Source organism: Prionailurus viverrinus, chromosome B4 (genome assembly GCF_022837055.1).
Source record: "Prionailurus viverrinus isolate Anna chromosome B4, UM_Priviv_1.0, whole genome shotgun sequence".
NCBI classification, from domain to species: Eukaryota; Metazoa; Chordata; class Mammalia; order Carnivora; family Felidae; genus Prionailurus; species Prionailurus viverrinus.
In genome coordinates, this window is record NC_062567.1 from 133,533,417 (window position 1) to 133,559,492 (window position 26,076).

Below are 26,076 nucleotides of genomic sequence, written 5' to 3' on the forward strand. Positions count from 1 at the left end.
TAACCGACTGAGCCACCCAGGCACCCAGGAAGATGGCGGGAGAGTGGAGGCCCGTCTCGGCTCTGACCCAGGGAGCTGTGTGATCCTGGGCAGGGAAAGGCACCTCTCTGAGCCTCAGGTCCCCCATCTGTGAACTGGGCTGCCAACAGGCGCCTCTCACAGACTGAATCCGCAGACGGGGTCTGCCTCTTCAGGAATGCCTCAGGGCTTCTGGAACCCCCAGCCCCATCCCTATCCCCATCTGGGCCTGTCGGCTGAGGGGCTGTCACAACAACCAGACAGGCCGCAGGAGGCATGCTTGCTTGAGGCCAGGCTGGTGGAGAGGCTGCCTGGGGGTCCGAGTGGGAGAAGTGCCCCCGGCTCTAGCCTGAGATGCAGTCACGCAGAGGCCCTGGACCTTCATTCTGACGGGCCTCCGCCCCTCTAAGGCCCCTCTCCCTCTTCACCCTGCCCCACCTCCACCAGGCAGCCAGCAGTCTGTACCTGTTTACAAGTCTTCTGTGGCCCCGGGTCATCCCAGGACGAAGGCCCAGCCCTGTTTGCAGGCCCTCCCCTTGGCCTCCTCGGCCCGGATGCTCTGCCCTCCTCTTTCTGTGTACTTGACTTCTGCCTTGGTGGCCCAGACTCCAGCTGCCTCACTCGGGCAGCCCCCACCGCAGCTTGGGAACCACCACCTCTCTAGGAAGACTTCGCTGACGTTCCCTTCATCAGTGTGGGCTGTCCCCTTGTCATGGGACCTGGCCTCGGCGGGGGGCGGCGAGAGGGCCCTGAGGACACAGATGGGGAATCTGGCTCCTGTCTGGAGCCCCAGGGCCCAGCAAGGGGCTGCACAGAGTGTATTCGCTGATGAATGACGAATGAATGAGTTACGGTGGCTAAGAGCAGGGCTCTTGAGGGCCTTGGGCCATCAAGTAGAACTTTCAGCCGTATCAGCAATGTTCAAGCATCAGTGGGAGGGGGCACAGCCTGGAAACCCAGGGCCATGTGGGGGGCTTTTGGGTGGGAGTGGGCTGGTGTCACCCTAGAGCAGCCTCGTGGGGAGGGCAAGCCGCTGGGCTGGGCTCGCTGGGCAGAGTGAGGGAGAAGAGGAAACAGGTGGTGGGTGGGCATTCTTCGGGCTGTTCTGGAAGGTGTTGGGAGGAGGGCCTGGTGTCTCTGAGGAAATCTGGGCTCCAGCTCAGGGAGTTGAGGCTCCAGACCTCCCTCCTCTCAGAAGAGCCCATTAGCAAGGTGCCCCCCTTCCCAATATCAAACAGGTGCAGCACCAAACAGGGGGCCTTGAGATTGGACCCCTGCCGTGCCCACACTGTTGAAAACAAAGCTGGGGGCAAATCCTTCAGACAACTCCACAGCCCTCACGTTTCAGGCAGGACCCCCCCTCCCTTCCCCTCTTCTATGCCGGTCTCCACATGCCCGTGTGACCCCTGTGTGCTCTGGGCTTTCAGCTCTGGATTTTCCAAGACCTCTGTTACCTTTACCCTCTAGTCACTGGTCTTGCTTCACCATGGCTTTTGGCTTCCAGAACATACTAAACCTTTGAAATCACTCCTTTGATATCCCCTTCTGGGCCCGGGCCAGCGCCAGGGCGCGCGCCCACCGAGGAGCCAAAGCCCCGGGGCCGGGGATTCCCAGCCGGCCGGTCCTGCCAGGTGCCCGCGCCTTGACCTGCACCTCACCGGCGGCCCCGGGGAACTCGGGCCATGAGCACGAGGATCTGGGACCCCAAATCCTGGGGTCTGGAGGTCAGCGTTTGTTCCCCAGTGTTCCCTGAGTTGAAGACGTCATGATGCTCATCACATCGGGCAGTTCTAGACCCATGCCAGTCCTGAAATGCCAACTTGTACGACAACATCCGGACTGCTCTGCTTACCGCCGCTGCCTCCGCCTGGTCCAAGCCGGGTCGTCTCCAGCCTGGGTGACGACAGCAGCTGCCTCACTGCTCCTCCAGACCCCGCTCAGAGCCCCGTCCAAGCAGTGGTCAGGGACCGGCTCAAAACGCAACCCCGGGCCCGTGCTGCCCTGTTCAGTGGTGTCTGGGGGGTCGCCAAGGCTCAAGGGATACAGGGCCGAGCCCTCCCCGGCACACAGGCCCCGCGGCATCTGGCCTGGCCTCCCCCGCATCTCACAGACCGGGGCGCACAAGATGTCTTTGGGGCCTTAAAGCCCTTGGCCTCTGCACGGCCGCCCCCGTGCTGCTGGAAACGCGGCCCGGTAGCGCCTCTCCCCGCGTCCCCCCGGCCCGGGTGCGGGGCAGGCTCCGGTCCTCAGTCTTCTGCCGGGCGGTACGCCATCCAGCACCCAGCGGTCTGTAATACACGTTCATCTCGGTGATTTTAAAAGCTGAAAAGCTGTCTTTTGCATTCGATAGAACGGGAGGCGGAGCGGCCTGACTTTACCCTCTTCGGCCCCAGCTCAAAGGGCACGGGGCCAGGCCTGCCGCGACGCCGCTGGCTGTGAGGACGGCCGGGACTGCGGGGAGCCCTGGCCGGTCCCCCCCTACATCGAGTCCACATGTCACAAGCGGGCACCGAGCGGGCAGAGCGGGGGCTGCGGAAGGGCTTTCTTTTCAAACAAACAGGTGGAAGGACCTCTGCTTCTGTCAATAACGCCTCGGTTCTTCCCCGCAAGGCAGCTCAGAAGGAGTCAGATGCTGTCTGGTTTTACAGGCTTAAGAGAAAAGCCCAGCTCGGACTATTTAAAATCGCCAGAGGCCTCTGCTGTCCGTATTGTCACCCACTGGGCTTTGGAAGTTCACACTCCTCTGCCCTTCCGCTGCCTTCCAGCCAGGCCTGCTTCCTGGCAAGGCGGGGAGGCAGGTGGCCAGCCCTCCCAGGGATCCGAAGGGTCAGCTTGGGGCCTTGTGAGCGGCGCTGAGGGGAGCTCTCCCTCCCCCGCAGGGGGCTCTGGTGCTTGGGGCTCCTTTGCGAGGGCTGCAGGGAGGCCCCTTCAGACTCTGGACCTGCCAGCTCTCGCTTCTTGTGCCCTGACGGACCCCTAACGCCACGAGCACCTCCGGGGGCACTCAGAACCCTGTGGGTTGAATCAGGGAGCGAGAGGGGGAAGAGCCGAGCAAGCTCCACCTGCTGTCACGTCCACCGGCCGGGAGAGCGGTCCATTCCCGCAAGACTCTCATCCTCCCGGAACCTCATCTCTAACTGCAAACGGAGGTCCTTCTGCACCCCTGGTCCCGAGAACCCCCACAATTTCACTCCTCCAGCCACAAGAACACGCAGCGTTCTCTTTTTTCCAACGGTGACAAGAAGACAATCCTGTCTCTGCACAAGGAGACCTGTCCTCCCCAAACCTCCCCGGGTCGTGCCGATGCCCCAGCTCTGCCAGGTGCTCCCGCGAAGGGGAGGGGAAGGGACGGCCACAGCTCTCACCCCGGGTGTGTGTCTGTTGGGGGGACCACGATGTATCACTGTGGGCCTAGGAGGCCCCGCAGTGAAGACGCTGCTCGCCCAGCACAGCACAGTGCACAGCCGGTTTCTCGGATCGCAGAGCGCTGCCGTTTTGCTCAGGACCCTACCGATGCAGCGTTCTCTTGAACCCTGCTGGGGGGCACTGGTACCGACCCTCCCCCTTCTCGGCCTCTCCAGCAGAAGCCTCGGGGACCGCCGACCCCTGCCCTTGCAGTCACTCGTGGCCACACACCGGACCCGAGCGCGCGGCCCCGTCCCTGCCTGAGTGGCGAGCGCAGGGGGGTACCCGTGCCGCCGTGGCTTTGCGCTGACCTTTGCACGTCTTCCCATCCGGTTGCAGCGTGAATCCCACCGGGCAGCTGCATCGCACGCCAGTGGCTGTGTCCCTGCAGGTCCGGTCACAGCCTCCGTTGTTTACTGCACACGTCTCTGGGAGAGGGGAAAAGAGACAGAGATGCTCAGTCTCCTGGGACGGAAGCCACCATCGCCTTTCTCCATTCATTGGGGGGGGCGGGACCTCCTGAGAGAGGAGACCTGAATTTGAGTTCTGGCTGATGCCCTCTAGCTGTGGGCTTCCCTGAGCCTTGGGCTCCCCGTCTGTAAATGGGAGAATGACACCGTTTCCGTGGGATTGCTGGTGAGGACCCACTTCGATGATGATGGATGGGAAACCGTCTACACACGACGGAGGGCTGTGCTTGTGTAAAGGTCTCCCCCCAACCCCACAACAGGATCAACACTGCCACGTGGAGCCATTGCTGAGATCAGCTTGGCTGGTATTTAACTGCCCAGCGCCGGATTCCTAAACCCTTGTCCTGCCTGGACTCAGACTCCAAACCCGGGGACTGGCAGTCCCTGGGGCTCCGGAACAGGTCTCAGCGTGGACTGGCTTGTGACCCTGGCCGTGGGGTTCCCAGGGGGTGGTTCCCTGAGCCCGCACGCCATCCATCACCTTCATGAGGCACTCAGCTCAACATCTGTTCTCATTGAGCCATAAGCCAAAGGCATCTGGTTTTTGTCCACTTGAAACTTGTCTAGTGCTTTTTTTTTTTTTTTCCTTCCTTTGCAAATTCAAAGGGCCTGGAGTGGCTGGGGCACAGCCCCAGGTCATCCAACCCGTCGTGTGGTGAGAGTGATCCTCCCCAGGCCTGGAGAAGGGGCTGGCAGAGCTGGGTCACCAGGGTGCAGGTGGCCCGCACACGGAGGGGACCGTTCCTAAGGCCTCTGAGCTCTTTCTGAGCATCTGTGTGCTTTGATCTTGTGGGAACCGTGCCTGAGTGGACTTCCCCTCTTCCCTTCCACGTTGGGAACTGAGGAGCCGAGGGCCCCATCTTTTATAACCCGAACCCCCCCTGCCTGTCTACCTTGGCTTCCTCCGCGCACCTGGCCCTGGGGGCTTTTTTCCCTGAAGCCTCCCCCTAACTGGTTTATTCCGTCTGTCCTTCTGTGGTGTCTGCATTCCTGCGGGAGTGATGACTGAATACATACCCCGATAGCCAGGAGTCCCTGCTGCTGATTATACCAAACTCTGATGCCTTTCCTTTGAACTTCAACTCTGTGTGTGGGGGTGGGCAGGGCAGTGAGAGGCGGACATCCGGCTTTCCCTTCCGTGTGAGTGTGCAGATTCTGCGGGGGCCGTGGTGGGCCTTGTCCGGAATGTCCCGGACACAGGGGCCACCGGTGGCAGGGGACCACCGGCCCTTCTTCTCAAGGCTAATGCCTTCCCCGTGATGGGAGGAGCTGTGACTACTACTGAAAGGCAAGCGTCCCGGCCCCCGACTCCTCCTGGTCTGTCTTTCCGAGGGTCTCCACAAACCCCAGCCCCACAGCTTGGTGTGCCAGCCCAGGGGCTCGGAGGCCTCCGGCTTGCTCAGGTCCCAAGGCCCAGCTCAAAGACCACCTCCACGCAGAGCCTCCCCAGCCCCAGGCGCAGACAGGCCACCACCCTTCCCTGCACTAGGCTGGCCTCCGTCAGCACCAGCCACGCTCTGACCCGCAGGTGGCCTGCTCTTAACCCGACTGTTAACTGGGGCAGTGGAGGTGCGTGGGCCGGGGTGTCACTCACCGAGTGACCGAAGAAGGCTACCCCTCGGGTTGGTCCTCGGCACCCTCGCCCGGCAAGCCTTCCCTCCCGAGAGAGCCGCGGTGAAGTTCAGACAAACTCCCCACTTCACAGCCACTGGTCTGGGGCCCCGCGGGGGGGAGTTGCTTAACAAGCGTCAGTTTCCCCTCCTGGGGTTCTAACCAGAGAGGCCTCCCAGCCCCAAATCAAAGCGCAACCCTCAGGTGCCTTTTTGGCCTTTCATGTGGGACAGCCCTCTCTAGAGCGGGGCCGGAGGACCTGTCTGCTCTCCAGGTGCAGGTAATTAAGGCCCAGGCCTTGGAGAGCCGGTGGGGGGCGGGGGGGCACAGCCGGGACCTCACTCGTGACCGTGATGGCGCCTGGGGCTCCCCGTGGCAGTGGAGGTGGGGTGAGGTGGGGGCGCTGGGGGCTGTGTCCCTGAGAAATGGACCTGACCAGGCAGGCTCCCGTGGGCCCTCCCCACCTCCGGAGGCCCCGATGGGGCTCGGAATCTTGGCCTTCCAGAGCGCTGGGGCCTCGGGACCCACTGGGCGGGCAGAGGCCGGGAGGAGGCTGGGGTCAGCTTGGAGGGTCACCCACTCTCTGGCCTCTCCCCTGCTCTGGGTACACTTTTAATCTCTTATGTTGCTCTAGATGAGGTGTGGTGTCTAGACTCAGGTCCTGAGCAAGGAGCTCTGGGCCCCCAAGAAAGGCCCTCAGGGGCTATTCTGGGTCCAGACCTCCTCATCCCATAGCACCTGGTTATGGCGGGTCACCTGCTCCGGACCCAACTCAGCCTTCCAAGCCTCATGTGCCCCGGGCTCTTAGCATCAAGGTAAGGCTCACCTGCCCCCTCCACCTCCCTGGAGAGGAATCTGCCCGGGGCCGTGTGGCCGGTGAGTGGCCGAGCTGCTGGGCCCTGCTGGGTCTGACTCCAACCCACCTGACGGCCTGAAACCTCCAGCCCCGGCCCAGGACCCCACACAGCCGAGCAGGTACTATACTTTCCACATCCTTCCTGTTCCACTGTTCTCTGTGCATCCTACCCCCACCCATCTGCCCCCTCGCCTGGGGCCCCCAGACCTGGTCTTGCCCCTTCTTTAACATCTGATTCCAGCCCCTGGCCTTACTGCTGCCATTCTGGGCCAGGCCACCAGTGTCTTCCTTTGTGACAATTATGGCCTCGCAAGGGTCCCTTTCCTCCAGACCACTGTCTTACTCTGGGAAGGACCCCGTGAGCCCTCCAGTCTCTCCTGGAACCTGCCTCTCCAAGACAGCTATTGGGTCCTTCCCAAGGCCTCTCCTCTCCCCCTGGAGAGACGAGGAGAGACCCTCCCGGGGCACAGCCCTCTACAGCCAACAGAGGATCTTCTCCTCCGCTAACATCTGCCGGCCTCACAGCAGCCCCAGAGGCTGGCCTCTTTTGCAGGAAGAGAAACTGAGGCTCCAGGAAGTTAAACAGCTTGTCCAGGCAGAGGGAACCTCCCATTATGAGACCCAGGGCAAAATTAAAATGAAGGGCCCTTGTTCAAAAATTAAACATTTCAAGACAGACAACAGAGCACTCAACCAATGGGGGGGAGGCCCTTCCGAAGGCAGGGCCTGGGGCAAGCCCCCTCACTCCTGGAGCTCAGGCTTCCTGACGTGCGAAGTGGAGGTGATGGTGTTGACCATGGAGTTCGTACGGGGCCGGACAGATGTGGATGTCATGGTGCTTTGTGAGTCGTCACAAAGCGTTTCTTGGGGGCCCAGAGCGGGTCGACCACACGCTCACTCTCAGCGCCACCTCTTACGACCTCCCGTGAGGGGTCTTAGCACCCAGTCGGTTGCTGACTCGGCTGACAACTATTTCCTGAGCTCCTGCTCTGTGTGGGGCACATGCGCCTCAGACAGTCCCTGGTCTTGTGGAGGCCTCAGCCTAGGGGGGCGGCAGATGGGCTCAGTGCTCTGACCACCAGTTTGGGAAGGACTCCCTGGCACGAGGTGGCTGAGGACTGAGGGAGAGGAGCTCGAGAGGAGTCTGACGGCAACCAGGCCTCAGGGGTTAACGGTTTATCGGGGGAGACAGACTCCTGCTCTTCTAACAGGAGTCCGGGCCCGCCGCCACCCCCCACCCCATCAGGCCTCAGCCCTTGGCCCCGGCCCGCGTGCCCCTCACGACCCAGGAGGCCCCTCCAAGCTCTCCTGAGCCCTGCTGGCTCTCCCAGGCCCTGGCCTCGGTTTGGGTGGCGGTCTCCCCCAGGGACCGCTCGCTCCCCAGGCAGGGCGGTGTCAGGGTGACCCCAAGCCTGGTGCGGGACTGATTTCTGCCAAACGACCAGAGGAAAAGAACAAGCCTCTGGAGGAATGGGATGAAGTGGAGAGACCGAGCCCCGGCCCCATGCTGGGCCTGGCAGGGGGAGGGCGCCTGAGATGAGCCTGACGGCGGGGGAGGACCCGCGTCCAGCGGCACCAGCCTGCGTCACGGGCCCTGGGCGAGGCGGGCGCCCACGTGGGCTGACTGCAGGGGGAGTGGCTTCACCTGGCTCAGAAGGCAGGGGGGCGTCTCAGGCCAAGGAGGGCATCACCAAACAGCGCTGGGCACTGTAGCACAGGGTGGGGCCGAGGTGGCGTGCCCTGATGAGAACCGGACGTGAGTCCAGAGGCCTGAATGCTACGCTTAGTTCCCGATGCGCCGTGGGACGTTAGGCCACGGATGCTCCCGTCTCGGGGCTTCTCCCCTGTGGTGGGCCTGGAATCACAGGCTTGTCTACGGTGCAGGTGTCAGGCCCCGCCCCGGAGGCTCCGATCTGGTGGCTGAGATGTGAGCCCAGTGACCCACGGAGACCCTGTCAGCCCAGAGTCTGTCCCTTTAAGGCCCTTACCCCGGTGGCGGGAGCATCTGTCTAGTCAGGGCTGGTCTGCCTGCTCGTTTGCCACTAAGGTCAACTGAATGAAGCCAGCTGGGAAGAGGGGCTAGCCACTGGTTCTCCCAGCCCCGCTGTGGACTGTCTGGCCTTTGATCTCTCTTCCCTCAGCTGATTCCTGAGCCTTCCATGGCTCCCGTCACTTTGGGATAAGGGAACTCTTAAACACTGGCCCGGCTCTCCTTCACTGCCCGTGTCTTCGAGCAGACTACCGACCTCCAGGCGGGCCTGTGGCCCGTCATGGGCATCGTCAGCAGGCCGATGTCCCTCACTATGCTGGCACAGTGTGGTTGGTCACCTTCGTGAAGTCCCTCGGGCAAGTGAGAAGAGTCAGGCCTCAGGCCGACAGCAGAAGCCGCTTCCCCAGCCCCTCGGCAGGGACCAGGGGGAGTAGGGGTCGTCCCTGTCTGCCGCCCCTGCTTCTCACCTCTGCCTCCTCACCACACTGCCGCCCCTGCTCCTCACCTCTGCCTCCTCACCACACTGCCTCCTCACCTCTGCCCGGAAGCCCCGCTCTGCTGGCTCCCGGGAGCAGTCTGTGGAGGGTGGTCTTACCCATGTGGGGAACCGCCCCGTGAGGGCCGGGTGCCAGATGATCCCGCCCCAGGAGCACCCCGGTCTCTGAGCTGAGCCCTGGGGGACACGCTGGTGGCAGTGTGATATGGGGGCTGTGGGGGAAGGGGGCGTGTGGAGCCGGGGGCGGGGCAGTTGTGGAGGCCGGGACTGCAAGCCCTTCGGGGAAGGGGCCCCAAGCCGGGGTTTGAGGGGAAGTGGGAGGGAACCTCGGAAGCCCCGCTTAGCACCCAGCACTGCTCTGTCACATCTGAGGCCAGCGGACCCTTCGGCCCATGATTTTCAAAGAGCCGGCCAGCCCTGAGGCAGCCTGAGTGGGTTCTGGACTCTGCCCTTGTCGCACATAGGCGGGCGACTGTGGGACGCCCCCCCCTCCCTGCCCCGGGCCCTGTGCGGGCTCTGGCCAGGCCCGCATCACCCCACGGGCTTCATCCACCTGGGCCCCGTCCCGGCTCAGGGCAGTTTGCTGCGAGAAAGTGTCCGTGAAACCGTCCTCTGGAGACACTGGGCAGGTGCATGATCTCAGGGACCACACCCTCTCACTGGCCTGCCTGGTGGGTGGGGTTTCCACTCCGGTGCTCGGAGCGCAGGGCCCTTCCGGACCTGAGGGACGGTGCCCGGCAGTCTGCGGCAATGGGGCTGGGGGCTGACGGCAGGGAAGAGGCCGACCAAGAGTGAGATGAGCAGACCTTGGGGAAGTTTCTCCAACTGAGGTTTTATATTAACGCCGGGGGCAGGAGCAGAGCCACGGCAAGTCTATACCCTGGCCTCTGACTCCCGCCTTTACTCTGCTTCCTAAGGGGAGGGGTGCTAAGGGCAGATCAAGGGGGGCTCACACGCACCCTCTTGTTTGAGGCAGTCCTCAGCGGGGAGGGGGTGGTCATTGTGCCCGTTCTACGGAGGGCTCCCGAAGGCCCGGCTGGTGACCCTTCCAACCACGTGTGGCTGTGGAGGTTTGGGGGTCACACCCTTCTTCCAGAACACCCGCCAGCAGCTAAGGCCCTCTGGCTGTGTGTCACCTGCCCGCCTTTCCCTGGAGGGGCTGTGGGAGGTCAGGGGGCTCCTCGGCCGCTCACCCCTGCGCCTCGGTCTCACCTGTACCACGAAGGGCGCCCTGGCGATTGCTGGGAACATCTACATGTCTAGGTACACAAAGTCTCAGCCCAGAGGCTGCCCGGCAGAGGGGAGCCTTGTTCCAGATTCCTGATGGCTGCCGGGACTCGGGGACAGCCCGGTCCGAGCACGGCCCTGGGCTGAGGGAGGCGCCGCCCGGCACCCACACACCAACGTCTGGCGCTCCCCCTCTGAGCCCGGGACTTCCTGGGGCCGGTGCAGCCGGCACACGGAGCCCGCCCTCCCGCTCCGGAGCTCTGGCCTGTGAGCTGGGTGGACCTCATGGAGGGCTCTAGACGGCAGGGGCCTGGCTGGCCTCTGAAAGGCGCCTGTTCACCCCGCTGGCTCTTCCGGCCCCCTTTCTTATGGCATCACCGCCAGTGACCCGACCGAGGCCCGGCAGGCCCGAGGCCTCTCGCCTCACGGCCTGGGCCCGGCATTCCGGGTGCCCTAGTACAGTGCCGAGGGCCTGGGGAGGAGAGGGTGGAAAGACCGGATGCAGCCGGGCAGCGGCCCTGTGCCCCACATGGGCCAGGTGCTCCACATCAAGCACCTCATCTAAGCCGCTTCAGAGCAGAGACTACAACCCCCTCCTTGCAAAAGAGAACGCTAAGGCTCAGAGACGTGAGGTGACCCCAGTCACTGGGTCGCCAGGATGCAGCCCGGGTCTGGCTCCAGAGCCCGGGCCAGGACGACAAACTGGAAAGAGTCACCGTTAGCAGAACCCTAATCAAGAACGTGTAGTCCTTAAGACAGAGACACGGCCCGGCTGAGCAGCGTGACCCTCCCCGACCCCTCCTTGGGACAGACCTGGAAATATGCAGGAAGCCCTGAGCTCTGGCTGTTCCTTGGTCGATGGTCAGCCGGCCTGCAGCCGCCACCGGGCCTGCTCCTGGTTGGTGCCGGCCCGGGAAGCCCCGAGCGAGGCCAGGGCGAGCAGCAAGGGAAGGTGGGGCAGCAAGGTGGCCGGGGCAGGAGGGGCGCAGGGGAGGGGGGGGGTGGCTGGGGCCCCGGGGTAGTTTCACTTGTTTTTCCCCACTGGGGCTCCTCTGGAGAGCGCAGCTGAACAAAAGATCGTACTGGTAAAATAAAGACGCCCTGCGCTCTTTGGGGTGCCTTCCATCTACGGCCACCACGGACAATCAGTATCGCCCCGCCAGGGCCCTCCTGAGTGTGGCAGGGCAGGGGAGCCACGTCGACTGGCAAATACCTCAGGAACTGGGCCATTAGGTGTTGGGGGGGGGGGCATTGAGGTCACATCCCAAAGGGCTCTGGGACCCACTTGGACCAAATCCTGAGGGACCAAGAAAACTAGGGAAGGGTTAAGGCAGGACAGTGAGGGGCTGCGGGCAGGGAGTGTTGAGGCCCAGGAGTGTGCGGGGGTCAAGTGTGCCCGGCCGCCGGTGGGACGGAGCGGAGTGAGGAGCAGCGGGGCAGGTCGGGCGTTCCGATGCCCAGTTCATTGCCCCTCACCCCACGCCCAGCCCTCTGGTCCAAGCATGGATTCCCCCAGGGAAGCCACAAAACACCTGCCCCTGAAAAGCCAAGGGACCCTGGCTTAACCCTCACCTCCCTGAGCCCGGCCACCTCTGCCAGCGGAGGACGACTGTCTCCCTCAGTCCTCAGGGGTCATCCCACCTGGCGGTCTGACCACGTCCCTCTCTTTGTGACACCATTTGGAGCTCCCCACACGCTAGACCCCACCCCCCTCTGACCTCCAGCTTCACGAACACGCTCTGGCCCGTGCCGCGTCCACACCGCCACATGCCGGCTTCACGCTTTAGGATTCTCTGCCGCACGCCGTGTCTGCAAAACCCCCGTCTACCGCAGGGTCTGAAGCCCAACAACTGGGCCTTGGCCCACGTTTCCTGCCAGGTGCTCTCCGCCCCCCGCCCCATCTGCGGTCTCCCCTCACAGAACCCGTCCCCAGAGCCTGGGCCACGGCTTGCCCACACTGACCTGTACCCACACCTGTAGTTGGGAGGGAGAATGTCCGCAGCTCTCCGTACCCTGCCTTCGCCCCTACCCTCGTTCTGGGGGCTGAGACAGGGGCGTGCGGGAGAGGTCTTGTGTTAGCTGTGCCCCCAGAAGGATCGTCTCTCACAGTTTTTATACTTTAGGAGACGGGCCTACAGACCGGCTAGAACCAGATTCAGATTTCACGTGGGGCCCGGAGAGACGGGGAAGGCTGCAAGGCCTCAGGCTCCAAAGGCAGCCCAGGGACTCGAGGGCGAGTGCCCTGGGCCTCTGCAGGGTGGGGGCGGGCCCGCTCCCCCCCAGCCAGGCTTGGTCCTTGCAAATGCAGGGCCCGGGCACCAGGAACCCTGGTTCTGCCTGACCTACTGGGAGGCTGGGGGTGAGTCACACCCCTCTAAGCCTCAGTCTCCCCTCTGGGTCAGGAACCTGCCCTGTGTCATCACCTCCCTTGCCTCACATCTGCCTGAGCCCCTCCCCACTGCCAGCCTTGCCCAGGATTCAGGATCCGGGTCTGCCCTTTCTCTCCCAGCTGGACACCTGCCTGTGTGAACAGCGAGCAGTGAGGCCCCACTCAACCCCGGTCCCCTCCTCCAGGAAGCCTTCATTCATGCTCTCGGCCAACCAGCCTACCCTGTGCTCCCGCTCTGGGCAAGGCCCCACGCTGTGCCCCCAGGGGCCATCAGACCTGGCATAGTCTTGGCATCTGCCACACGTCAGGGAGTCCCAGGTTGATGACACAATAGGGTGCTGGCGGAGGAGGGGCAAGGAGTGGAGATGGGGGTGGCAAGGAAGGACCAGTTAGGTCTGGACGAGCCTCTGTCAGGCGGAACGCTCTAAGATGGCACCTGGGTAAAGAATGGTGGGTGACAGGGCCCACTAGAGCAGGAAGCTGCAGGCGCAGGCCTGAGGGACAGGCAGAGGGTGGCTTCCGGGAGGTTCCTCCGAGCCCAAGCGTGAACCCCCTGCGGTCAGTATAATAACCAGCTCCCTGAAACGTCCTTAATTCCCCATGACCCTGCATGGCAGAGGCGACTCTGCAGATGCGATTAAATTAAGGCCCCTGAGATGGGAGCTTGTCCTGGATCATCTGGGTGGGCCCGATGTGGTCACAAGTTTCCTTAAAAGTGGAGGAGAGAGGTCAGAGAAAGAGACGGGAGCAAGGTCAGGGAGATGCAATGCTACCGGCTTTGAAGATGGAGGAAGTGGCCAAAAATCAAGAAATGTGGGTGGTTCTAGAAGTTTCTAGAGCTTCCAGAAAAAAAATGCAGCCCTTGCTGACACCTTGATTTTAGCCCGGTGAGTCCTGAGTCCGGTCTCTGGCCCGCGGGAGACAACGGAATCGTGCTGTTTTAAGGCACTAAGATTGCGGTAGCTTGTTCGCAGCAACAGGAAGCTAACACGGCATCCAACCCACGTACACTGTGGGGAAGGGACTGACCGAAGACCCGGGCTGACACGAACAACAAAACAGCGCCTCATCGGTCTTGCTGTGAGTGGGGCCCCAGGGGCCCCTGGCAAACTTAGCGGGGTGTTCGGGGGCTTCGCACAAGTCGGCCAGATATTTGAAATTTATCACTCCAACCCTCAAGCCCAAATATTTCAATTGATTTTAATGTCAACAGAAAATCTCTTACGTATTTGGAGCCTCTTGAAAGGAAATGTAGCCGCCCCTGCTCTTCGCCTGTGCTCGGTGACTGGGGGTAACTACAGACAGCAACGGCTGGGCGCAGCCGGGACCCCAAGGGTGGGGCAGGGCTCTGTAGCCCTGAATGGCCCCAGGCTGTTCTGTGACAGACCATCACCCTCTCTGTGGCACGGAGAAGGGGGTATCACCCCGAGGCTGCAGGACCAGTCTGTCGTTGACGTGGGGCACCACGGACAAGGCCGGGGTGGCGCGGGCTCACGGGGCCTCACGGGGCCGCCAAGCGCCGCCCTGCGCCCAGTCTCATCCTACCCCCCTAAAAACGAGCCCTGTTGACACAGGAAGGTCACTGGCATCTCAGCCACCGGGGGACTGCAGCACGCGTGCCCTGCTCTGGCGGAAGCCTGTACCGTGACTATAATGGGCACCGCTCACAGTAGACGGTTCCAGGGCATTCCGGCTCTGCCCTTCCTCGCTGGTCTCTGCCCTCTCAGGAGGATCCGGGTCAAGGGGGGCAGACTCTGGAGCTGGGTGGCCCAGGGTCCGACCTTGCCCTCAAACCCTTCAGTGTCTTGCCTCCCTCATCTGCTCCTGGGCCACAGAACAAGGTCCTTCCCTCTGCCTGCTCTACCGCATCCCCTCCAAGGACCCCAAACAGGGCTCACGTGCCCACCAGCCACAGGCTCCGTCACACCGGCCAACGATGCTCATCCAACTCTGGTTCCCTTCATGGTCTACGCTGCTCTTTCCACACAGGGTCGGGCTCTGAATGTGATGCCCCAGGCGTGCTCTGACCAGCACAGGGGACAACGGGGCTGGCGACCTCCCTCGTTCTCCATTGTCGTGCCTCCGTTCACACAGCCTGGGAGCAGCCGTCCTCGCCAAGTGCTGCTAATTAGAGCCTGAAGTTCAGTAGGATCCCAAGTCTGTCCCACATGGGCTGCTCTCAGAGGAGACAGGTGCTAAGAATTAAGGGCTCTCGAGGGAGGGGCTCACCAGTGCTCTAGACGGCGCCTTTCATGGAACCCTCAAGGATGGTTACTTAGCCCTGGGTCCTGGAGACTCGCGGGCACGCCTGCTCGCTGGGGCCTTCAAGCCCGCCCCGTGGCCATTTCCAGCCCTTCCCAGGCCAGCCCAGACGGCCCAAGTCAACATGACAGTCCCGTCCAGAGAGCTTGTGGAGAGGGGACTTCCAGACAGAAGTTCTGTCTGCCCGTGTGACCACAGGTGAATCCTCCAGACCCCCTGGACCCTAGCGTTCTTGTTTGGGAAGCAGGGCGACGCCTGTCCTGCCCGGCACGGACTTCAGGCTTCACAGAACACTGTCAGCCCGGCTCTCCTCTGCTCCTCGAAGCTCCACCAGGGAGGGGGCCCTCAAGCCTAGTTCCCAGCACGAAAGGCCCCATCCCTCCCGTGGCCCCATTTACGTTTCCCTTCTCCCTAGATGCCTGGACTCTTTTGAGGTCCGTATGAGGACCATGAAACTAGGTGACCTCTCCGGGACCCCGAGGCTCTGACTTCCACGGCCCCGGGACCCTGACGCTTAGGATGGCCCACACAGCCGTGACCTTCGGGCTAAGCTTGGCTGCGCGGGGTAGTATGTGACTGCGGGCAAGCCAGAGGACCCCACGAACTTCAGTTTCCTCCTCTGGGACATAGGAAATGTACCACCTGACCCACAGCGCCCCAGGCTGGTGTGCCACAAGGAAGGGTGTGATAGTCCCGAGCGACCCTATGGTTGTGCTCCAGAGGCCCGGGCAGCTGGCACCACTCAGGGGCCAGCAAGCGCAGAACTGGAGAGCTGAGGGCAGGGGGATGGATGAATGAGGGGCAGACTTGCCCTGTGCTTCCGCAGCCCGAGCTCGATGGACGAGCAGCCAGCCGGGTCCTCCTCCTCCTCCTCCCCCCTCCCCTGCTCAGGGTCAGCCACACCAGCAGGCCGCCCAGGCCACCCTGGGCAGCGCCAGCCGTTTCCGGGCGAGCCTCCCTAGAATCTGGGTCCAGCCCGGGGCCAGTGTCTGGAGCGCAGCCGCCATCACACCTGCCCCCTCAAGACAAGCGGGGGCCTGAAGCAGGACCAGCACAAAATGGGCCAGGGCTGTCCCCGTATGCCCACCTCAGGCTGGGTCGTTCACAGAGTCAGGAGCCTTGGGGCCGGAAGGGGTCGAGTGAGTCTTGCTTTGACCTTAACGGTCCTCTCCTCTCTGGGTAGCAGATTTCCCAACTATCAAGCAGGCCCCGGAGATCCCCTGGCCCCGAATCTAGATGGGTCTTTTTCGCCCTGAGCGTGGCTTCCCTCCTTGGCACGGAGACCGAGAGGCACTGTGCTGCCTGAATCGCTGCTCTGCGCTAATGCCCTCCTTTGCTTCTGTGTCTCAGTGTCGCTTTGCTGACCTCGGGGCTTCCCGACAGCCAATGTGGGCATTTACGGTGGGTAGAGGGGTCTCCTTACCCGCAGAGGCCCCCAGACACTGGCTCTGGGATCTTTGCTACAAACACACAGAGAGATACACGTGTTTGGTGAAGGGCAAAACCTTTAACGAGGGAAAAGCGAGTTCACATCTGGAGTGGAGCCCCCTCCCCCCGCGCTCGGACACGGCACGCGCGGGCACACGCCGGGGGGGCCCCCCCCCCACGCACGCACACCCCGCACGCCAGCACGCACTCCCGGCCCCACACCGCAGCACGCACGCACGCGCACGCACACGGACAAGGATGCAAGTACAACAAAGGAAGTGGAAGAAAAGTGTTACCCATGAGGAGCCGCCGTTTCACCCGCTTGTCCACATCAGCTACTGACGTGGCATTGAACTGAGAGCGCTCAATTGCAGCCTCATCCTTCTCTAAAACACAAGTAAGGGACAAACACGGAGCCGCTGGTTAATGAGAGCCCACTTCCCGCGGCCCAAGACAGTCAGCCTCCCGGCGTGGCGCACACACAGCCAACACGGCGTGCCGGGCCGGCGCGGCGTCTGCGCCGAGGGGCCGATCCCGGGAACCTCCAAGGGCGTGTTCAGGGCAGGGGCGAGGAGGCGGCAGGGTGGGGGTGGGGGGGTGCGGAACGGGGGTGGGGGCGGGGGCGGGGCGACCACACGAGGGCACAGACGGGACGCGGGTCCCATCTGCCGACAGACAGAGGCGGCGGCTTGAGGTCAGAGTGGACGGACCCAGCCGCGGGGGGCCGCGGAAGCAGACGGCACGGCCTCAGCGCTCGGGCAGACACACGTGACTGCAGACACCCCGGCTCAGGCTGGACGGGCAGGCACAGGACGAGGCACAGGACAAAGGGACAGGGCCGCGAGGTCCGGTGATGGCTGTGCCTGGACAGCAAGACGCCCCGTCTCGAGGGCACGGACGTGCGTCAGACACTCATGCAAAGTTAAGAACAAAACACCCGGGAGAACAAACACACGCACAGCGATGGACCCGGTCCGACGGACAGACAGACAGACAGACAGGCAGAACAGGGGCTCGATTGGGGCAGCGCTGGTTGCCTGCTTGTCTATAGAGGACTAGAGCGAGACATTCAAGTGCTTGACAGGGGCCGCGAGAGGGGCCAGCCATCTCAGGAGCGTGCGGAGAGAGAGGCGGGCCGGCCGGCAGCATCCTGGCCGTCGGGCAAGACGCTGTGCCCCGATGCTGCCCGTGGAGGTGCACGTGAGGTTAGTGGCCAGGAGGTCCTCGGCTCGGCCGGACGTGTGTGGGGACACGGGCTCCCGAGGGGGGGAGCCTGCGCGGCGGTGAGCGGAGGCACACGGGTGGTTCTCCTGGCCCGCGGGGGGGACGATGGCCCAGGAGCTGGGTCCGGAGGAGGAGGACCGCTAAGGGGAGGGGAGGGAAAGAGGGGGCGAGGGAGGTTACATCAGAGAGGAGAGTTGGGCAGGGGCCTTGACATGCAGCAGACGCTAAAAGGTAAAAAAAAATGAGGAACGATGAGGCAGGTGGACAGAGACAAGATGTGTGAGACGAGGCCGGGTGGGTGTCTGGCTGGCGGCTGAGTGCGCTGGTCCCGTGGCCGGCGGGGGCCGCTGCGCTGCAGACACAAACAGGGAGGGCGACCCAGCAGACAGACAGGAAGGGGCTGGGGGGCCCCCCCAGCAGGACAGTGGAGACAGGGAGAGAGGCGGGAGAGGGGGTTCTAGATGGGATCAGGCTGCAATAGAGACACTAGTCTGAGACCAGGTTTTGCTTTGAAAAAAAAAAAAAAATTTTTTTTTTTTTCGTTTTTTGGTTGTTTCGTTCGGTTTGGCTTTTGGCTCTGAAAATGCTTAATGAACGTCGGTTATCAGACAAGACAGGCAATCAGGGACCATCACCAGAAAAGCAGGAGGAAGGAGATAAGATGAAACCAAAACGGCCGTCTGAGAGGAGACCACACAGAGGAAGGGAGAACCACGCAGGTAGCAGCCCCTGGGAGACAGCCGGGACCAGGCTGAGACGCTGGGGGCCGGCCCCGGCCCTGGTGCCCCCGCTCGGCCCCTCACAGGACGAGGGAGCAGTCGCGGGGACAGAAGGCGGCAGCAAACTCTGGCTCCCCGGCTCTGCCTGCTGGCCACCCCTTGTGTGTTACTGGAGAGTCCCTTCAGGAATATCTTCAGAGTCAGTATGAAGAGACGCCCCCCGCTCCCGCCCTTAAAAAGAACAGACGTGACCACCGACCGTGGGCTTCTAAGGGTGGCTGATGTTGGAGGGAAAGAAAGCAGAGGACGAACAAAGTTGGGTGGGTGCCAACTTTGAATTCTTCTTTTTCTCAGCTGGAAGACGTGCCGTTATTTTTGGGTGGGAAAGAAGCGACTACTGATTACGGCAGGAGGCAAGCCCAGATATCCTAGCTTCCTCTTGGAAGTGAGGACCAGGGGGAAGGGGACTCCATGTGACGACAGGTGAGGTGACAGAAGGGGCAGTGCTGACAAGAAGGGACTCTAGTTGGGAGAAGTCCAGCGAGAGCTCCGTTAGCTCAGGAGTGGAAGCAGTTAAAAACACCCAGAGTCCCCCCCGCCCTACCCCGGGATTCTTCCGTCCGTCTCCCCTGGTGTAGACGATGAAGACTTAGAGCTGCTTTCTGAGCAAACCCCTTGGCTTTCTAGACTGTGGCGGGCAGCTCACGTCGCTAATGGGGCCAAGATGCAGGTTAGGCGTCTGTGCTGTGCGTCCCCATATCGGGAGGGAAACCCCTGCGCTTTAAAGACAGAAGGTCCCCTCCTCGGGCGCACACACCTTCCTCCTCCCCACAGGCCACCCCCCTGTTGAGGAGGAGGACCCGCAGAGAGCCCACAGTGACACGGAGCAGAGGTGCTTGGTCCTGGGTGGCTGGATGGCCCTGGGTAAGTCTCTACAGAAGGCTTCCCTCGGGGACGTCTGCCGGCCCCCTCGGTGGGGACCTGGGTGCTCCTTTTCTTGCTCCCTCAGGCTCACTTCCTGGGAACTGGGCCGCGGTGGGGTGCTGGCCAACGGCAGGGCCACACGGTGCACCCTGGGGGGGCGGGGTGGGGCGCACGGGTGCCAGTGCCGGGCACACTTACTTACCGATGCACGTCCGACCGTCTGAGTGGAGGGCGTACTTCTGGTGGCAGCCACACATGGGGCCCGTGTCTGTGTCCTCACAGCTGTGCTGGCAGCCTCCGTTTCCATAGTTACAGGTTACTAGTTAGGCCCAAAGCGTACATACGTGTGTATAAAAGGAACAACAACAAAGAGAATTAGTTTATCGGTGCTGGTTGATTCTCTTAAGGGACGGGGCGGGGGGGGGGGGGGGGCAAAGTGACGGCATAAGATAAACAGCGAGTAAGCACACGTTTCCCTGGACTTCAGCCCCACCAGGGTCTTGGATGGGTTTGCTCGCTCCCTGGGCGTGAACTGGGGTAGGACGGGTGGACTCGGGTCGCCTGGGCTTCAGGGCCGGCTCCAGCCGACAGACTCGGATGGTGTTCAGGGAAGAAAGCGCCAGGGGAGACAATTTTATCCTTCCTAGGTTCCAGGGGCACTTCGACACTGCCTGTCTGGACGGGACAAGTGTCTGTTAATGCCGGGCATGCCCTGCCAGGCGAGGGAGGGAGGTGGCGGGCCTGTGGCGAGGGGGACACTCATTCCGCGTGCTGGAGGGTGTCCCTACGCAAGTCTGCTCCCTCCTAGTCCCAGCGGCCGTCTCCACCTGTATCCCCTCAGAGCCCGGATCCCCCGGAGGCAGTGTTCAAACAGACAGAACAGATGCACGTTAATGTCATCTCAGGTGCGCTTTTGAGAATGACCTCTTATGGAAACACGTCACGTAGTTTGCAGCGTCGCGCAGAGTCTTAGAACGTTTCACGGCATCAGTGACCCGGGTCGGCTAAAAGGGGGCCGAACAAAACACAGCCCGTCTGAGGTAGGAGAAGATAAAATTCCGGTTTATTTAAAAGAAAACCGCTTGTTATCCCGTCTCAGGGTGAGAAGTAGCGGCGAAGGAGATCCGAGATCTCTGTGCGAGGGGTTCTCGCAGCCCCTGCTTTACTCAGCTCGTAAGATGACGGGGTGCCCATCGCCTGTATGCCAACGGTGCCCCAGGGCCTTGAGGACGGCTGTCTTCCTGGCACCTTAACCACTTCTACTCTCTTCGTGTATTTGGCAGGACCCCAGTGATGATCAAATATGCAAAAATGAATCTCAGGCCAACCACCGTCGGAGGGGCCGAAGATTCCGGAGTGGCAGTCTGGATTAATGACGCTCCTTTGGGTGGCAGCTCCCCACGACGGGTCCCAAGCATTCCAGAACTGAGGCCCGCGGCCGCCTCTCCCGGGCACCCCTCTCACCCAGGGCACGGCACAGAGCCTCCAGGGCGTCCGTCCCCAGTGATGGCGGGGACCCTGTCAGCCTGGACACGTGCCATCTCCCTGCCGGCTGAGGAGGACACGAAGACAGTGACTTCTGCTCGGTGTCTCAGATGCCGTCCTTGCAACCAGGGACAGGCTCTGCCGGGCTGCCTCTGCCACAGGGAGCTAACGTCCCGTCTGGAGGAGGAACCCAGCCTCCGGGGTGACATTTCGAGGACGTGCACAACTCTTCAGGAAGCACAACGGGGACTTGGAGTGCGGAGCCCCTCTGGCCCCTTCTCCACAGGAGCATCTCTTCTCTCAGCCTTCCCGGGGAGCCCGGCAGCCTGCGGTCACAGCCTCCCGTCTCTGAAACAGCTCAGCTCTCTGCCTAGGAAGAGCCCCGGGGAAGCCAAGGGCAGAGGCGGGCACAGATTTCAGGTGAGGGCAGAGCCCCAGGCACAGCCCCGCCTCGGGCTGGACGTCACGCGCCTCCCCAGATTGAGAGAAACTTCGTTTCACAGGGGGCAGGGGTGCAGGCGTGAGGAGGCCGTGAGGACACCGCAGACGGTTGTTTCCAAGCTCTGGGCTCCAGGAGATGGGCCGCGCCCTGCAAGCGACTCCGAGGGCGAAGGTCTGTCTGAGGCAAGCTGGGGGAGGGCCGTGCTGAGGGCCCCGTGCTCCCCCACACAGGCGTGCCCGCATCTCATGGACCGTGGGGGCCGGGCTAGCGAGCACCGAGAGCGCCCACAGCTTGTACGTGGAAGTGCGTGCTGGCACCTTGAGCTCCGGGACCACCAAGAAGGGATGGAAAAAGCCCCTCTGGCCCCGGCGTGGGCCCCGCACTCTGGATAGAAGAGTTGGGTGCCGAGGCCCTGCGGTCCTGCTGGCCCACGGAGGCGGGCTAGGCCCCCAACCCAAATCTGGATGTAGAACTTCCTAGACCTCAGTCGGCCTCAAGGGCCGGGGGGGAAAGCCTCAGAACCAACTTTATGCTAACCCTTCACGTCGACCACACGGCAGCAGCCAGGGCCATCCGTGCGGGCCCTGCACAGGAGGGCTGCGGTCACCCACTCCTTGTCCCCAGGACCGGTATCCGATTCTATAAACACCTTGGCTATACGGAGCCCCGCCAGCAGAGAGGGCGGGGCTTCTATTTCTTTCACCAGCAAACATGCGGGTCGAGGGCTTGAGTCTTCTCACTGAAGGGTGGGGAGGTGGGGGGTCGCTTCCCGGCTCACAGAGGGCCCTGCCTCGTCCCCGACCTCTCAGATCAGCTCGGCCCCTCGGGAGACATCCTCTGAGCAACCTGTCCCCTTGCAGTGCTCCTTCCAGACGGTTCAGTGGGCCCCAGCCACCGCCTGTGGCTCGCAGAGCTCTCTCCCCAGCACCCAGCTCAAGGCTTGGCCAGTCTTGCTGTGGAGGGAACACTCTTTGCTTCTGGCTGAGCCTGTCAGCAAGCCTGCCCAGTCCACACGTGCTTGTCCCTGACCTTGGTCCGGAGGACTGGGAAAGCTGCAATTCTGCACTCTCGGTTCTGAAGGGCACCAGGCGCAGCGGGTTTCTCTGTAGTTAAAGGACCTGTCCGATGCAGAGGACAGGGGGCCTGGCAAAGTCCTGGGGCTGGAGCCGGCCACTCGCCCGTGGTGACCGCCCACACGCTCATCTGTGAGGCCCCACAGGAAAGGCCGGCAACAAGGAGGGAGGCTGCCCGCATCTCGGGACGTGCCTGGGGAGAAGGAAGCATCTCCACTTTGGGGAAAGGACGCATCACGAGTGGGGGCTGGAGCACGAGCTCCTTGGAGACAGGGACTGTGCCTAGTGCACGTGGGTCCCCAAGACCTTGGTGACTGAGGAGCATGGGCTGGGAAAGGTGTGGCGGCCACCCACAGAACAGCTGATGACAATCACGGACTAAGGACGACAGGCCGGTGAGGGCCAGCTGTCTTCTCCACAGAACGAAGGATGGAAAGCAAGGCCAGTTTCTCTGTGAGCGCTGGTCAGCTCAGTCTCCCGTTTCAGTGGCAAGGCTGGGGCTGCTTTCTCTACCGGGAATCGGATTCGGACTCCTCCACACCTTTCTCTGCATCACAGAGCGGGGCTGGAATGAAGCAGGCGTCTCTGGCCAGACGTGGGCAGCAGGCACACCGGCCTCCCTCAGCTCTTGGTACACACAGAGCAAACGCGGCACCACGGTGGGCATCCCAGCTGCCCAGTGAGCCGAGGCTGACCCTGCCACTCCCCACGCAGCTGCTGGGAGCTGGGTCTGACGCTCTTGGGGACTCGTGTGTTTGGCCACGGTCCTGCTTCGTTTGCGGGCTCCCAGTCCTCCCGGGGAGGACCACATTAAGGGGCTGAATGACACCTGTGCCCCGTGGGCTGACCTCCAAGCTGGTCCTGAATGGCACCTTTGGCCAGAGGCCTCATTCAACCCAGATCTCCCAGGGAATCACCATTTACAGTGGGCCCCACGGGGGCAGCCTGCAAGCTCCGATCTGTGATCCTGGAAATAAGGTCAGCACGGGCTGGGCTGGGACCCCTCCCTGGCCAAGCTCCTTTCCTCCTTTATACCATCCTGTCACCAAGGGCCGCCCTGGCCCACCGGGAAGCCTGGGCTTGTAGGTCTCTGTGCCACAGCCCTCCATACCCTGGGAGGGCTCGGCTCGGGGCCCATGGGTCTCTGGGGTCAGGGTCATAGCTCGCACCGGCAGGGCTACTGAGCAGGGTCCTGCCCCGGGGCTGTCGGTGATTCGTGCCAGGTGGGGAAACCGCCGTGTCTAGCGATCACAGCCCTCATCCCTCATGCCTCCCCAGGCCTCTTCAGGGACCTGGCCCTCCTCTCGACCCCGAGGGGCGGAGAGCCCTCCTGGGGAAACGTCCAGCCGACTGGACAGATCCCCCCACCCCCCAATAAAGCAATGGCAGGAGACGCGTGGGGCTGTCTGACCCATTTGCCTCCATCCACCTACGTGTGCAGTCCTTCTGGTTCTGGGCAAGGTCAAAGCCGGGCCTGCAGTCACAGGCCACCCCACCTTTGGGCGTCTCCCGGCAGATGTGGGCACAGCCGTGGTCTTTGTTCATGCAGTTCATACCCTCTGGGAAGAGACAGATGAGAGAGAGACAGAGAGAGAGAGAGAGAGAGAGAGGACCGGGGGGAGAGAAGAGAGAGAAAATTTCAGGCTGAAGAGAGGCGGCCTCTAAAACGTCACCATCAAGTGCAGCGTTCTGGGGCCGCCGTTAGCACGTGCACCGTCCGCGCACGGAGGGGTGTGCACCTAGCCGTCCAGCTGGAGAGGTCTTGGGGAGAAACCAGGGGACCCACGGAAGAAGCGGTCCCGCCCTAGGTCGGATTACGGAACCGAGTTCAGGTTGGGGCTTCGGACCGCTTCCCTACTAAAGCAGGCGCGGTGGCATCTCAAACGATGGCGGCAGGCAGCACTCTTCGGATTGCATCGGAAGGGCACGTGGCCCTGCGCGGCAGGCGGCTGGGCCCCGAGGGGACGCTGACGGGTCAGGGGACCGCGGCGGGGGGGGGGGGGGGGCAGCAGCAGTCAGGAGATGTGTTGTGGCCTGGGAGGCGCCATCAGCCCCACGTGGCCACCCCTCACCGCGTTCCTGCACGAGTCAGAGGCAGCCGTGCTGCTCTCTTGGACCTCAGGGTGGCAGAGGCTCGTCTTCACCAGCCCCACGGCCACGCCCTGACCTACACATCACCGCCCAGCTGCCAGAGGGGGGTCTGTCTCTGTCCCCGGTCCCTGCAGTGCGCCCCAGGACCCGAGGAACCCTCGCCCCCAAACGCAGAGCCCCATACGACCTCCGGCTCCGTCTGCACGCCCCTGTACCCCCCTGGAGCCTGTTCCGCGTCCCGGGGCACGCGGGTCACCATTGCCACAATCTCAGCCCGAGGCTCCTGCTGGTTGGCAGACGCTACTTTTTAAAGGCAAATGTTTGCAGACCTCAGGTGCCTTGTTCTGCGAAGACTCAGCCCCCCGCCTTGCTGGTTGGGAGGCATCAGAGAGGGGAGCCTGCCCCAGGGTGCTGGGGCCGGGCCACCCCACCGCCTGCTCGTGTCCCTATCCTGTAGCTGGAGCCCTGCTGCTGTCGCACCTGCTTGGCGGGCCCTTCCGACTCGTCCTCCCGGCCGGGCTCAGAAGCCCTGTCCCTCACAAAGCCAGCTGTGTTCCTGTCTCCTCTCTTTCCAGGCTCCCCGAGACTCTACTGGGGCTCCAAACCCTAGGCAGGAGCAATGTGCTCGGGCTCCTTGCCCCTATAAAGGCAAGCGCTCCCTTCAGAGGTGGGGAAACCATGCTTGAGACACCTGCCCAAAGGCCCACGGTACGCTGAGAGGCATCACAAGGACGTGGACCAGCACCTCAGACTCTAAACCTCTTTCCCACTCCTGGCCCAGAGGCCTTGTGGAGCGCAGAGAGCTGAGTCACCCTGAGTTTCCAGGGCAAGGACCATGGATCATTCACCTCGAGGCTCCAGAGGCCTGGCCTCCAGTCATTGCTCGCGGAGAGTTAACACGGAAATGTTCCCTGAGGGCTCTGGCATAATGGGGACAGTGAGGGGCGCCTGGGGTGGGCCATCTGCCTCTCTCCTCAGTCACCCGTAGTTCCTGGGACATTCCCCCCACCCCGGGAGCCTGCCTGGAGTGGCTCGGACCCCCTCCGGTTGACCTCAGTTGATGTTTATCTTCCTGGTGATTTGTGAGGAGTTTCCAGGATTTATGAGGTCACTGGGGTCAAGTGAGAGGTTGTAGGTCACAAGTCCATCAAGAGGCTAAGGGCAGACGAAAGGAGGCACTGCTGTCCGCCCACACAGCGCCCTGAGACCTTACTTCCGCGTCCTAGCCGAGAGGCCCAGCCTTGGACGGAGGGAAGGAACGCCACGGGCGGGGACACACGGGGGCCTCCCTTCCCCTAGGCGGCCCACGTGTGTGTCAGGACTGGCTCAGTCTTGACCCTGTTCACTTTAAGCATGGGTGGCGGCGGGGGGGGGGGGGGGGGCGGGCAACTGAGATCTGACATCTATTTAAAAACACAAACACCCTGGCAGCTACAACCAAGATGTATTTTTAAATGTTTATTTATTTTGGGGGGGGGGGTGGGCAGAGAGCCCGATGCGGGGCTCAAACTCACAAACCCGGTGATCATGACCCGAGCCGAAGTCAGAAGCTCAACCGACTCAGCCACCCAGAGGCCCCACAGCAGAGAGTTTTAAAAAGTCTAAATATCAATAAAACGAAGAAATGGCCACGAGTAAAACCTGCACTTTGCTCAGCGCGCTGACCTCTGGTTTCACCTGACTTGACTACCCATGTTGTTCCTTCACCTCACTTTCCTTACTTGTTCCAGGCATGCGGTTGGACAGACGCAGAGCGTGACCAACGACCCAGCAGGGGAACAAACAGGGCTCCTTGTAGGAAGCTTCAAGTTCATCCGGAGAGACAGCCCCTTCCTCTGGCCAAAGTCCACAACAGCACCCGTGCACGCCTGGTGGACGGGGGCGCTGCGCGACGCGGAACCGGGAGTGGGGGCGCGGACGGGGCTCGGGGTGGGGGTTAGGGTCGGCCCGCTGCCGGGGTGCGAAC

At 62.6% G+C, this 26,076-nt stretch overlaps 1 protein-coding gene across 4 annotated transcripts in view; it reads right to left on the minus strand.

Moving 5' to 3' along the window:
• The window catches only part of SCUBE1 (signal peptide, CUB domain and EGF like domain containing 1), a 138,911-nt gene that overhangs the window by 39,516 nt on the left and 73,319 nt on the right, over window positions 1-26,076 (minus strand). For 3 of the 4 annotated variants that reach the window (XR_007154162.1, XM_047868020.1, XM_047868022.1), the window contains 4 exons: window positions 23,453-23,578; window positions 19,222-19,338; window positions 16,449-16,538; window positions 3,735-3,851 (listed from right to left, as the gene is read on the minus strand). Coding sequence is in view for 3 of the 4 variants with exons in the window: in XM_047868020.1 (XP_047723976.1) it covers window positions 3,735-3,851; window positions 16,449-16,538; window positions 19,222-19,338; window positions 23,453-23,578 (450 nt within the window). In the remaining variant the exon portion in view is untranslated. The remainder of the gene's footprint in view (window positions 1-3,734; window positions 3,852-16,448; window positions 16,539-19,221; window positions 19,339-23,452; window positions 23,579-26,076) is intronic. The other variant, XM_047868021.1, reaches the window with a different exon arrangement.